General features: G+C 58.9%; 1 protein-coding gene across 3 annotated transcripts; it reads right to left on the bottom strand.

Moving 5' to 3' along the window:
* Window positions 1-3,049: 3,049 nt before the first annotated feature.
* SLC22A12 (solute carrier family 22 member 12) lies at window positions 3,050-13,380 on the bottom strand. Of its 3 annotated transcripts, none has more exons than XM_055294289.2 (10): window positions 12,624-13,380; window positions 11,699-11,802; window positions 11,032-11,186; window positions 10,788-10,956; window positions 6,772-6,895; window positions 6,487-6,602; window positions 5,509-5,723; window positions 4,917-5,025; window positions 4,457-4,660; window positions 3,050-3,907 (listed from the first exon to the last, which is right to left on the bottom strand). In XM_055294289.2, exons 1-10 carry the CDS (start codon window positions 13,023-13,025, stop codon window positions 3,844-3,846), a joined length of 1,662 nt encoding a protein of 553 aa, XP_055150264.1. In that variant the 5' UTR covers window positions 13,026-13,380; the 3' UTR covers window positions 3,050-3,843. The 3 variants fall into 3 exon arrangements, with proteins under 3 accessions (XP_055150264.1, XP_055150271.1, XP_055150278.1); XM_055294296.2 differs by having other exon boundaries at window positions 11,134-11,186; XM_055294303.2 differs by lacking the exons at window positions 10,788-10,956; window positions 11,032-11,186.
* Between the last annotated feature and the right edge of the window lie 647 nt (window positions 13,381-14,027).

Here is a 14,027-nt window from a genome sequence, read left to right as displayed (position 1 = left end):
ATGGCTCATGAGACATGACTCAGCCGTTCTGTGTCACTCAGGGTCCCTCCCTCGATCGGCTTCTCAGCCCTCCCCTCCGCCAGGCTTCCTCACACCCTGGGCTTGCCATCCCCTCCACTGCCCGATTCTGCATCTTGATTTTCCGTCTGCAAGGGGCTCTGGCTGTTGGCCAGCTCATCCTCGGGGCATTTTGCAGTTCAAAAGCCTGGTCCATCTTTAGGCCTGGCTGACTCCATGCCTGCAGGAGCCCCACCCTTCAGCTGGGGAACATCCCTTAGTGGGAGTGGCAAGTCCTGACCTGAGCAGCCTCCAGCTATCTCCAGAGGCCAAGGTCAGCCTCATCTCCTTCTCTTCCTTCTCTCCATCCCTGAAGGAAGCTTTTGTCTTGGGACCCTCCCCACCATGGTGCCTCCCAGGACCTCTTGAGATTCCTCCTGCAAAATCCTGACAAGGATGAGAGAGCAGAGCCCCAGGTGTGGATTTCTATGGACTCAGCCCCTCCTTGCCCTTCTGATCCAGCTCCTGAGGGGTGAGACTCAGGCCCTCCTTGTCCCCCAACTGCTCACAGTCTTGGAGCCACAGTCAGCATCATTGAGGTCAGCTCTAAGCACCTGTGGAAGTCTGGGAGAGGCCCTGGTTTGGGGCATTCTTGCTAGGATGTCCTATCCCTGGGCTGGTGATTGGAACCTTTGGGGCCCCCTGTCGCTACTCTCTCTGACCAAGGGATGGAGACAGCTTGGATTCCCTTCCTCCCATCACAACTAGCCAAAGAAACAAAGATAGGCAGGCAGGGGCTCCTTGGTGTTAGGAAGAGAAGGAATATCCTTACTCCAGAAATTTCTAGAATGACCCTAAACAGGATAGGGGACAGTATATCAGGGTAGGGGGACAGGAAGAGGGGCAGTCCAGGAGTTGGAAGGATGGAGCCCAGTCCTGCGGGTTGCCACATGACTGTGGGACTTGGTCTTTCTCTCTGCATAAGGCAGCTCAGTGTTCCCGTCATTCAAGGGCTTGGTTATAAGAGGACAGATTCCTAGACTCAGCCATTGACTCAGTTTACCCATCTGTAAGAGATGGTCACCTGATTCTCAGTTTATCGTCTTGTGGCCTCTGATGTTGGACTTAGCATCTGGGACTGAGCTGAGCTCCTCAGGGTCTGGCTGGCCTGGCAGTGACCCCAGGAGTGTCCCAGACAGGCCCAGTGTCCAGGGCCTGATGGTGGCTGAGGTTCTAGGCATCCTGGCTCCTTGGCGGGTGGTCCTCACAGGGATTTGTCAGGAGATTCCACCTCAGGGCTCTCAAGGACAGGGATTTGGGGAAGAAGCTCACAGACTTGCCCTCATCAAGCAAGCCCCCAGGAGAGGGAACACCAGCCCAGCCAGTGCCCAGCTCTTCTGGATAGAACCTCCCTCTTGAAGGCAGATGTGGAGCCCATGGGGCTTGGTGCTACCTCTTCCCGCACATCCTCCTGGGTGAGCTATGGGCTTGGCTGGAGGCAGGAGAATGGATAAAGTGAGTCCTGAGCCACTTTCCTCATCCCTGCTGCCTGAGGCCTCCACCGCCATGGGGATGAGACTGATGGGGTAGTTATGGGTTCTTCTTTCCCTCGGCTCCTCCATAGCGGGGTGCCCCCATAGTCTCTGAGGTTGGAGCCCCCGTGGTGGGCATCAGAACAGAGTGTGTCCCAAGCATAGGCTTGCCATTCGGGTGGGCTCGCGGCTGCTGCTGAGGGGGGCCCTTCTCCCTTTGCCGACACCCACTTGGCCATAGAGAGGCTGCTCACTCGCCAGAGGGACAGGGCCCTGGGCCCTCCCAGCATCCAGGGCCTCTTGAGTTAATCCAGGGGTGACTTATGTTGGAAGCAGACAGGGCTTGGGTACTGGAAGGTCGTGACTATCTGGAAGGACGTGACTATCTGGAAGGACCAGGAGCAAGGCCACTCAGGATGTGGGCAGAGGGGTAGTCCAGACCCTCTTGGTGAGCTGGAGGGATATCCCAGAAGGCAGGAGGGCCCATCTCCCACCATCCCTGGGTTCTGTCTTCTAGAAACTTCTGGATACCCTAAGGTCCCAAGAATGCTGTTTAAGGGTTAGAAAGGCCGCTGGGCCTCAGCTGGGCAGCAGATAGACAAAAGACAAAAAGTCCAGGGCAGGCTGAGATGACCTTGTATTCAGGCATTTTCACAAACAGGATCTTTACTGTGGGGTGGCCCTAGGTAGATGGCCGGAGGACACGGGTCCCCAGAGGCCCAGGGGCTGCTGCTGACAAGACTGGGCCAAGCAGTGACCCCCTTCCTGTGGGGGCAAAGAGTTGCTTTCTGTTTTCCCATCCCATATGTGTGCATGTGCACATGGGCACACGTGTGCACACATGGCTAATGTGTGTGTGTGTGTGGGGGGGGTGGCACACAGCCCTCGGCCAAGGTGCCTGGAAGCAGCAAGGCAGGCACAGGTGGACCCAGAGACCATCTGAGCATGGCCCCAGGGTGGCTCAGGTGACCGGGTGGCCTGGCCGGGACCTGGCTGGGCAGCAAATGGCTTCTGCCTGCACCCAGACCTCTGTGTGTGCTGCACTGCGTTTCCCCGCGAGCCATACCCGTGGACACTGTGGGCCCCTGGCCTTGCCACTGCCAGGAAAATTACTGGACACCCAGATGGTGAGGCTGGGTTGGGAGAGGCTGGGGGTGTTGTGGCCAGAGTGGGGCTCTGGAGGCCTACTGATGGGTTTGAATCCTGATATTGCCTCCACCTAGCTGAGTGTCATGGGCAATCAGGTTCTTCAAGCCTCAGTTTTTTCATCTGTAAAATGGGGCAACGTTTGCCCTACAGGGTTCAGGAAAAAGTGAAGTGAGATGATGCTTTGAGGTGTCCAGCACAGCACCAGGCCCACAACAGGGGCTGGAAACAGCAGCCACTCTGGCCTGGCACCTGGGGCAGGAAAGCTGGCCTGGGAAAGGCCCACCCCAGCAAGGAGCCCCCAGCACTTTCCTCCTTCCCCCGACCCGGGAGGACCCTGGGGGCTCATCACTTGAGTCAGTGAGGGGCAGCCATTCATTTGTTCCTTTATTCAATCCCTCGCACCAATGCCCCTCTGGCCCAGCGCTGTGTGTGGAGCTGGGATGTGGGGTCATGGGACAGCCGCAACCCTCTGGGAACTCATGGGCTGGCAGGGTGGGAGGAGGCAGGCTTGTGGCTGTAACTGTGGGTAGGAGTTTCACGGGCAGCTCAGGCTGGCCCTGGACCCCTGGAAGGGGGGCTGGGTTTGGGGGTTAAGTGGAGTCTGTCAGGGATGAGGATGGGAAGGGGACAGCAGGCAGAGGATGTGGCGGGCAGGTGGCTGAGGTCTGGAGGTTCATGGGGAGGGGCCAGGGGCCAGGCTCACAAGGGCTTCTGGGTAAAGCTGTGGAGCTGAGACTCTACTGCTTGTGCGGAGCTAGGAGAGGTCTTGACCATGGATAGTGGTTAGCTCTGAGCTCTGGGCAGGTGGACAGGTGTGGGGGGACAAGTGGCAGTACAGAGGCAAGCAGAAGGTTGGCAAGGCCAGCTCGTTCCCCTGGGCCTGACCCCTCTGCTCTCCGAAGCCACGAGGGCAGGGCAGGGTGGTGGAGCTCTGGGCCGCCTCCTGCCAATCAAACTGTCCTTTTCCCCTTCAATATTGAAGGGGGCCTCTTGGACTGTGAGAGGGGCAGGGCTCAGCTGGAGGGGCAGCCCTGGGGGAGAGTGGGGACCTCAGAGGGCAGCCTCTGGGCCTCTGGAAATGGAGGTCTTTGCTTTCCTCCTGCCTTCTCCAGAGAACAGAAGAAGGCTCTTCCTCCGACCGTCCCATCGCAGGTTCCCCAGGAGGCTAAAACTGTGTGGATTTCAGGACAGAGTTCCCCAGCGTGCCATGTGTCACCTTCTTTACTGCCCTGGTCAGGAAGCACACGGGGGTGTTCCTTGGGGTGCGGAGTGGCCCCTGACCCTTGACCTGTGTCCATCCCCAGGACTCCAGGGAATGCCACCACCCTGCTCTCGGGGACCCAGAACTGAGCTCCTGAACATGTGATGCGTGGGGGGTGTGTGTGTGGTGACTGCCCTGCCAGCCATCAGGGCTTTAGAGGTAGAATCTGGGGCCTGTGAGGGCCCCCAACAATGGCTGGATCTCCCTCTCACAAAGGACTATCCACTCTTCTCCCTTTGGCCTCTCTTGGGGTGGACCTGGGGGAGCTTGGCCATTTGTGCCTTGAATGGTGGAGTGAAGGGCAAAGGACAAAGCCCTAGGTCAAAGCACTGCCAGCTGGAGACCGAGCCCTGGGCTGCCGCTCTCCCAGAGATGTACTGTGTGACTCTGGGCCAATCCTATCTGTCTGGGCCTCTGCTTCTGCCTCTGTCCAGTGATGGGGATGGGTGAGCAGGCTGCCCTGTGCTAGGGTTCTCTGGTGGGAGGGAGGGGTGGTCCCGAGGCTGGGTCCACTCACTGGTTCTGCACATCTTGGATGGTGTCAGGCAGCGGCAGGCTCTGGGTTTCAGGCAGAAGCAGTGCAGCCAGGCCACTCAGCATCGGCACCGTCCCATACACCAGCAAGGGCAGCCAGGGGCCATGGACACCCAGCAGCCGGACCAGAGGCCCCAGGATGGCTCCTCCACGAGCCGCCATCTGGCCCAAGCCCACTGCCGTCATCCTGCCAATGCAGACGCACCTATGAGCGCCTGTTCTGCCTGCCCACAGCCTTGATCCTGCATGCTGGGCCAGGCCTGCTTGGCCCAGGGAGGGCCAGGGGGTCAGGCTGGGCTTGGGACGCACCTGAGCAGCCCCGGGACCACACGAGGGAGACGCATGACATGAACATCTAGGTCTGGGAGAAGCCACTGCTGTCTGGGGGTGCCCCGCAGCTCAGCCCAAGGCTCCCCTCTCCTGGAGCCCAGGCCCATCCTCACCTGAGCACGGTGGGGAAGAGCTCGCTGCTGTAGATGGTGATGCAGGTGAAGGCAGCCCCCACCCCGCCCAGCCCCAGCACGGCCAGGGCTGAGCGAAGAGCCCCCATTTCTGTGGGTAGAGATGGGATTAGTGAGCATGGTGGGGGGCCCAAGATCAGATGAGGGCTCCCTTCAGCCCAGGGGGCTTGTCCCTGACTTGCAGGCCTCTTTGCAAATGTTTGGGAGTCATCTCCATCTGGGTATCCTGTCCTGAGTGGCCTCATGGCCACACCCACAATCTGCTCCACACTCAGACACCCAGAGCCAGCCCCGAGGAGTCCTCCTTGACCCCCGTTTCCCTCCCCCTGCAATCCATCACTCAGTTCTCATTTTAACTCCATACTTTTCCCTGGTGCCACCCCTGCCACTCCTTCACTGCTCCTGCTGGCTCAGCGCAGACACTGCCGTCTGTCCCTAGACGGCTCTGGCAGCCGCCTTCCCAACAGGGTACCTGCTCTAGTCCAGCACCTCCAAGGAGGGGCCAAGGTCTCTGTTCCCAGCCCGAGACGCCCCAGGGTAGGGAAGTCTCCAGTGTACAGCTTTGCCCCCTCACCGTGGGGCACCAGCGTGTTGGCCAGAATGCAGAGCCCCGCCAACAACAGGGATGCGGCCAGCGTGGGGCGGCGGCCCAGGCGGCTCAGCAGCAGCAGGGCGCCCATCTTGGCCGGGATGTCCACGACACCAATGAACATCTGGAGCAGGAAGATGTTGCTGCCCAGGGCCTGCAGGTCCAGGGCCAGGCCGAAGAAGGTGAAGCCAAAGGCGAACCTGGGGCGGGGGTCAGAGGAGTCAGGGTGGGGGTGGGGGGTGGGGGGCGGGGAGGGTGGTGGGCAGGGTGGGAACAATGGGCGGGGGGGTGCTCAGGGTGGGGGCATGCTGCTCTTAGCTCAGTGTTCTGGCCCTTCAGCTGCCAGCTCTGTGGGGCGGAGCCAGTCTCTAGACTGACTATGTTTACCAGGTCCCCTTGCCAGCATGGCTTCCCTTTGGGTTTGGCTGATGGGAGGCGCTGGTGAGAGGCTGGAGGAGGGGAGAAGCAGGGGATTTCTGCCTCCCTCTCTCCTTGGGGGCTTTGTCTGGGAGTGACTATGTCCCTTCCATAGCTTCAGCTGCCACTGAACAGTCCTTCCTTCCTTGGCCTTGGCGGTTTTGGTCTTTGCTGGATGGCCACGGGTCCTGGGCTCTGATAAGCCCTCTCCGCCCTCCCTGGCCCCACACCAGGCAGGGGTGCTTGCTGCCCATGCTGTTGCCTGGATCACCCCATCGTCCTGCCTGGCTCCCAGCCCTCCCAGGAGCTTTGTTAGGGATCCTACCTACTGCATCTCTTCTATCTGCCTTGCCCCTTATTAAAGCCCTCTCAGTGAGCCCACCCGGCCTGGGTTGTCTCCTGTCGGGAGTGACTGACAGAGGGGAAGGTGTTGGTGTTGCAGGCCAGTGGGACCAAGTGGAGCCAGCAGAGGCCGGGGCCGTGTGCCAGCGAGAGCCCCAATTCCAGGTTCCCCTGTGGAGATGGGGTTGGGGGAAGGGCATCTACCAGCACAACGTGGAGATACAGGTCCGGAAGCGCAGTCCGGGCATGCGGAGCAGGGTGCCCAGGCTGGTGGGAGCCTGGCCCATGCTCAGCTCCTCCCGCATGGCTGAAAGCAAGACCTGTGGAGGCAGGGGTGGGTGCTGTTGGCACTGGAGGCACCAGGCACCTCCTCCTCTCTGAGACCTTCTACCCAGGGAGCTGAGGTCCTTGGTGGGTCTCCCAGGGTGCCCTGCTGCAGGGCCAGGGAGAGGGTCTGAGGGTCCAGGTTTGAGGAGGACCCAGCCTTACCTCAGGGGTCAGGGTGTCCTGCACCGCCCCCTTTCCGTTGATGGCAGCCACCCTCCACAGCTCCTGCAGGCCCTGGTCCAGCCTGCCCATGGTGAGGAGCCATCGTGCTGACTCTGCCAGCCACCTTAAGTGGAGGGGGAGTGGGAGGGGTCATTGCCTGTGGCCCCCAGTGCCTGGCCTGCGCTAGCCTCAGACTGCTCCCCTGTACCCACTGCTCCAGGCCCAAGGCTTAGGGCAACTGAGGACCCCGAAGGGCGTTGTGGCAGCCAAGCCCTCTTGGGCACCCTCCTTCCCCAGCAGGAGACCCCTTCTGCTTCCTTTCTCCGTCCTAGGGATTGTGGTTGGGGGTATGCAGTTCTCATCCTGGGGCTGGCTGCTGGGATGGAGGGAGGGATGACTCTGTGGAACTCTTCCTGCCTCCCTCCAGACCCCACAGCCCTTCCACTGCCTCACTAGGAACCTGGCCTGGTTGCAGTCAGGGCCCCTAGGGCTACAGGACCTTGGCCACCTCCAAGGCCACTGGGGTCCACCCCTGTCCTGGCACCTCCCATACCACATGGCCTTCCTGTCCACCCCATGGCTGCATCTTCCTCCTGCAAACAGCTTCACAGCCACCCCGGGGTTCAGGCTGGGAGCAGGGTCCCCAGCAGCACCAGCGTCCTCTGGCCGCACCCAGTCAGCCGATTCCCACACCTCCAGCACCCCTCACACCTGAGTCTCTGCTACTTTGATCTAATGAGCCTAGCACCTCCCCTCCTTGTGGCAGGACCCAGCCCCTCACACTGACCTGTCTCCCACTACCCTCAGTGTCAAACCAAGCTTATGCCACACCGTCCCGCCCTGCCTGCTGAGCGCCTGCCATGCCCACTACTCTACACGGGACCTGCCTCTAGGCCTTGGCTCTTACAGGTCCTTCAGCCAGATGTGTTGTCCCCTATGAGCAGCCAGGGTGGGGCCACCTGCCTTACACCCAATGGGGCCCTGAGCTCCTTAGGGATTTGCAGAACAGAGGGGAGAAGTGGAGATTCCAGATGCATATTAGAGGTGGAGCTGATGAAGCCTGGTGACCCAGTGGACTTGGTGGGGGGATGGTGAGGGAGAGAGAGGCGTCATGGCCACTGTGACTCGGCATCTGGTGAGTTCGGGGGCTGCTCCCCACGCTGGGGAAGCCTTTGGGGAGGAGAGGTCTAAGGAGATGTGTGTGGGGATGAGACACCTATAATGGAACCGTCATGCGGGCAGTTGGAGGCTCAAGGCTGGAGGTCAGTGGGGGAGGCAGGACCAAGTGGAGATTTTGGGTCTGTAGCATTTGGAGGGAGCTGGGGCTGCAGGCAGGGGTGAGGCTGCCTGGGAGAGAGAGTGTGGACCGTGCCCGCCATATAGCAGGGACCACATAGCTGGATCATTGTGGGTGACCCTGGGAAGGGCAGTTTGGGCACAGAAGAGGGAGAAAGCTGACTGGAATGTGTTGGAAGTGACTGTGAGGGAGAAAGCGGGGTCCCATTCTCAGATGTCCACACCCCAGCTTGTTCGTCAAGCCCTAGGCACAGTTTATGAGGCCACGATGTGTGGGATTCCCTATGAGCTCCACGTGGGCAGAGACCACATATCTGCTCATAGCTGGTGTCAACCAGCGCCTGGCACATGGTAGGTGCTCAGTAGTTATTTGTTGAATGAATGAAGTAATGAATGAATGAATGGGCACTTCTTCAGCCCTGTGGGAGCATGTCTACCAAGGAAAGGGGGGTGCAGCTCTGTGGCCCTGCATCAGCATGAGAACCAGGAGGGGCGCCTTGGAATTTGTATCGCTGACCTTTACCTTCCACTCTCTACCCTCTTGGTGTTGGGAGTCAAGCTGCCATCCCAGAAGGCTCTTGTCGGACCTGATTGCTTCCTTGTGGAGCCACTGTATGAGATGTAATTGTCTCCTGCTCTGAGGAGTGGCTGCAAATTGTTACTCCACTCCAAGCTGTTGGGTGGGAGAGATTTGTGGAGTCAGCCTTCTTCTTAGTGTGGGTGCGGGCACCTGCTCACCACTGGGCCTCTGCTGTGCTCCTTTCTACAGTGGTCCCAATAGCCAAGCAACTATTAAGTGCAGGGCCTGTGTATGAATGATCCAGGCTCAGCCCTGCCGTCAAATGGCCTTCGTCCATCCATCTATCCATTCATCCATCCAGTTCATCCAATTCATCCACCTATCCATCCATTCAACCATCCATCCAACCATCCATCCATCCATTCCATCCATCCAACCATCCATCCATCCATCCATCCATCCATCCATCCATCCATCCATTCATCCAACCATCCATCCATCCATCCAATCCATCCATCCATCCATCCATCCATCCATCCATCCATCCATCCATTCAACCATCCATTCAGCCATCCATCCATCCATCCATCCATCCATCCATCCATCCATCTATCCATTCCATCCATCCATCTATGCATCCATCCATTCAACCATCCATTCATTCTATCTATTCCAACCATCCATCAATCCATCCACCCATCCCATCCATCCATCAATTCCATTCATCCATCCATCGATCCATTCCATCCATCCATCCATCCATTCAACCATCCCTCCATCCATCCATTCCATCTATCCATCCATCCATCTATTCCAACCATCCATTCCATCCATCCATCCATCCATCCATTCATCCATCCATCCATCTATTCCAACCATCCATCCATCCATCCATCCATCCATCCATCTATTCTGACCATCCATCCAACCATCTATCAATTCCATCCATCCATCCATCCATCCATCCATCCATCCATCCATCTATTCTGACCATCCATCCAACCATCTATCCATTCCATCCATCCATCCATCCATCCATCCATCCATCCATCTATCCATCTATTCCAACCATCCATCCATCCATCCATCTATTCTGACCATCCATCCAACCATCCATCCATTCCATCCATCCATCCATCCATCCATCCATCCATCCATCCATTCAACCATCCATCCATCCACCCATCCATCCATTCAAACATCTATTCAACCATCCATCCATCCATCCATCCATCCATCCATCCATCCATCCATCCAATCCGTCTATCCATTTATGCATCCATCCATTCAACCATCCATCCATTCCATCTATTCCAACCATCCATCAATCCATCCATCCATCCCATCCATCCATCAATGCCATTCATCCATCCGTCTATCCATTCCATCCATCCACCCATTCAACCATCCATCCATCCATCCCATCCATCCATCCATCCATCCATCCATCCATTCCAACCATCCGTCCATCCTTCTGTCCATCCATTCAACCATCCATTCAATTCATCCGTACGATCCAATCCATCTACCCACCGACTCACCCATCCACTCATCCAATCCACACATCTGTCAACCCATTTATTTATCTGTCTCTACCTACCTACCTACCTACCTACCTATCTATTTCTACTTACCTAACAATTCATCCATTCAACAAATATTTATTTAGCACGTAGTATGTGCCAGGTGCTTGGCAAGGGCCAAGCCTGATTTGTTTCAGGGCAATGCTGACATTTCCTAACCTCCCACACATGCCGGCCCTCTGTGGGGACTGTGGATTCCCCTCTGATGAGTGGGTCCTGGTCCCTGTCTTCTAGCAGACAGACACATGCATTGATTCTGTCAGCCCATGAGGCAGACTGCGGCTGTGCGCTGTGTGTGCGGGCATGTGTTGTATCTTTTACTCGCTCCCCTAGCCTAGCTCAGTGCTGCCATGCCTGGCACAGAGGAGGGGCTCAGAAGATGGGCCTGGCAGCATAGATGTCAAGTCAGGCAGGGACAAGAGAGGGGAACAGGCCAAGAGATGAGGAGAAGGAGGGAGGAAAGGAGAAGAATAAGTAGGAAAAGGGGCTTTCCTCCAGCCCATGCACCCCTGGCCTCTAGCACTCCTCAGCCCCCAGTGAAAGGAGAGTCTCCCATTCCCCTGGGTGGAGAGTGGGCAGGATCTCCTCTGAGGAGGGGAGTGGGGCACAGCACCCACCAGGAGTACAAAAAGCAGAGGAAGAAGGGGACTGAGACCACCAGCTGCAGTAGTGTCCAGTCCCGCACACCGTAGGCCACTGCGGCCGTCAGGCCATGGCCGAAGCTGAAGCCCAGAGAGTTCAAGGTCATCACCAAGGGTCGGGCCCGCGCCGCCGTCCACTCCATCACTGCAAGGAGACCGAGTGGTTCAGCCCTGGAGCCTGCATGGAGCCCCCCTGCATGGCGCCAGGTCAGAGACCTACGGAGAGTGCCTGTGTTCATCATGACGCCCGCCACGGCAAAGGCCAACAGGAAGCGGAACAGGCAGTACGCGGGGAAGGCGGGGGCGAAGGCAGCTGCCGTACCCATCACAGCCATCTGAAGGTAGCTCCAGGTTAGCACCAGCCTGCGCCCAAACCTGCAGCACAAACCAGGAAGAGGCAGGGTCTGTGGCTTGCCAAAGCACAGGCCACGGGGCTCTGGACCACCGAGAGCCCACCCTGTGCTTGCCCGCTGAGCTGAGGTGGACACTGAAGTGGCACCTGAGTGAAACCTGCATTCTCCACCCACGGAAGACTCCGGAGCCCAAGGAGAGTCCCGAGGCCGGAGCCAAAGGGAATGCGCTCCGGTCACCGGGAGCACTCAGGTTGCTGCTGAAGGCAGATGCATGGCCAAGCTAGTTTTAGCAGTGAATGTTTGCTGGGGAACAGCAATCCTCTACAACCCCGAGCAAAGTCGGTGAACTCGAGGCTCAGAGAAGGTTCCAGACCTCCCTACATGGCACAGCTGCAGGGTGGCTGGTCCGAGACCCACATCCAACAAGTAGGGTGCTTTCTAGACTTCGTTTTGTGAGGCTGGTCTGGGGCCAGGGGCCTAGGAGAGCAGGGTTCGTGAGGGGAACTGAGACCTGCCTGGACTGGGGGTACTCACCTGTCTGAGGCAGGGCCACACGCAGCAGCTCCCACCAGAATCCCAGCCAGGTAGATGGACTGGGCCATGGGCTTCAGGGCATGAGAGTCACACACCAGGTTCCACTGATGGGAGAGGAGGGGGCTGAGCTTAGGAGGTTGGGAGAGCCCTGGCAGAGATGCAGAGGAACCGTATGGGAGGGCCCCCAGGGAGCTGGGTGGGGTGGGTGGTCTGGTGACCTCTAGGGTTTTAAAGCAAGACTCTGTGGAACAGTGAGGGCACCTACAAGCATAGTTTGGCCTTTTGAGGAGTATATCCTGCCACCCTCTGCCTAAACTCCTCCATGGCTCCCTACTGCTCACTGGGTCTCTAGCCACATCTGCCCCCTCTCCTGTCTCTCCACTTGGAAGCAGCCACCCAAGCTGACACCCTGGCCCCTCTCCCAGAGGTTGCTTCCCTCCTGTTCTTTATAAAGAGGTTCTTCCCGCTTGTTGGGACGAGCCGCCCCTCTCTGCTTGCCTGGCTTTGCCTGGCGCCTCATCTGGGAGGCAACCTGGGGTAATCCCTTACCTTGTGTGCTTTGGTCTCGGGGAATCCAGTGAATTGTCACTGAGTCCCCCTGCGGCTGAGTTGCCTGGAGTCACGGCTGAAGGGTCAGCAGGGCCGGGACAGGGCGAGGCCAGTGAGTGTCCAGGTGCCAGCATTTAGAAGTGCCCGCCCAGGTGCCCCCCGCACCTCCAAGAGCCTGGGCTGGCCCCATCTGTAGACTGATCCCTGCTGCCCACTTCCCTGTGTGTGGCTGACAAGGGGCTGAGAGGCTCGAGAGTGAGAAGGGCCTGGGGAGGCAGGTCCCTCCCAGGACTGGACCTTTGAGTCCAACCCACCGTGATCCATGACTCTGACCTCCAAGGTGGCGGGACTGGAGTGGCCCTGGGGGAGGCCCTACCTTGGCCACGATTGTGGAGGTGAAGATGCTGCGGTCATAGACCCAGCCATCCACACACGGCTCCGTGTCGGCCTCGCTCCAGCTGGTGGCCGTGGCATTGGGGTCCAAGAGCTGCCACTGCGGCTGGCGGAAGCGGCGGCACTGGTGGGGCCTCTGGTTGGGGCCCGGCGGGATGGAGATAGCCAGGAGGGCCTCGGGACTCAGGCCCCCTAGGACGCCGGCCTGGGCCGTGCTGTTGTCCAGGAGGGGTGCCCAGCAGCGGTGGCTGGGCACGGCGGCCGAGAAGTTCTCCAGCATGCTCTGGGTACACAGCCACATGATGGAGACCATCAGAGCCACCGTCTGGAGAACCTGGAACCTGCCCAGGCCACCCACGAGGTCCAGGAGTTCAGAAAATGCCATGAAACCTACTCAAGGGGCCCAGAAGAGGGGCCCACTTCACAAGGGCTGGCGCAGGGCAAAGGGGCCAGGGCAACGGGCCTGTTTCCCCCACGGTGGTGGCCACAGTGGCTTCTCCAGCCCAGCGGCTGGGAGCATGTCAGTGGCTGCTGGCTTCACAGATGGGGCCGGAGGCTCAGGCTCTCTGGTCATCTGCCTGCTGGTGTCACTTGAGGTGGCTCCAACCGGGCCCTGAGGCTGCGTGAGGTGATTCCGAGACCTCCAGCATCTCCCCAGAGAGGCAGCTGCTCCAGACCTCCCGGAAAAGCTGAATTTGGAAAGTAGGGAATGTGGAGACTGAAGACTTTAATTCCAGACTGGAATTAAAGTGTGACCGGTGACACTTATGGAATCGAGTTTAGCAATCATTTCCTTGGTCAAAGTTTAACCCGCGTTGAGGGAGGCGCAGATGCGAGGGAGCTGCAGCCTCTTCCGCTTGGGGGCCGGGGCTGGCCTGCTCTGTGCCAGGTCTTGGGGAGGCCTAAGTTCTTCTCCTGGTGGCTGTGGGATGCCAGGGCAGCCTGCCCCCTTCGGTGCCCCCTTGTGCCCACCTCCCAGGGTGGCTGAGCCAAGAGAAGGCGGGCCAGGGGATCCCCCTAACTTGGGGCTGGGGCAGCTGTGCAAGTCTCTGTGTGGGCTTGGGTCACTGGCAGCTGCCCAGCCCCTGCGCATCCCAGGCTGTGTGGCCTGGCCCCACCTGTGGCTCCTGCCTCCACTCACCTGCTGTGGTTGGCGTCCTGTGCCCCCTTTGCTGTTACCCTGTCCTGAGTCCTCGGTGGAGCTTCCCAGCATCAACAGACACCCCACAGACTCCCCAGGTTCAGTGTGCCCAATGCCACCCTGAGATATCTGTCCCCTCCCTAAATCTATGCCTCCTGCAGAGCCCCACCTCAGCTATGGCCTCTCATGTCACGGTCCCTGGCCTGGAACCCAGCGTCTTGGTTCACACCTCCTGCTCCCTGCCTC

The sequence above is a fragment of the Symphalangus syndactylus genome, chromosome 1 (assembly GCF_028878055.3).
Source record: "Symphalangus syndactylus isolate Jambi chromosome 1, NHGRI_mSymSyn1-v2.1_pri, whole genome shotgun sequence".
NCBI classification, from domain to species: Eukaryota; Metazoa; Chordata; class Mammalia; order Primates; family Hylobatidae; genus Symphalangus; species Symphalangus syndactylus.
The sequence above is the reverse complement of the archived record's forward strand: the minus strand, read 5'-3'. Positions and strand labels throughout refer to the sequence as shown.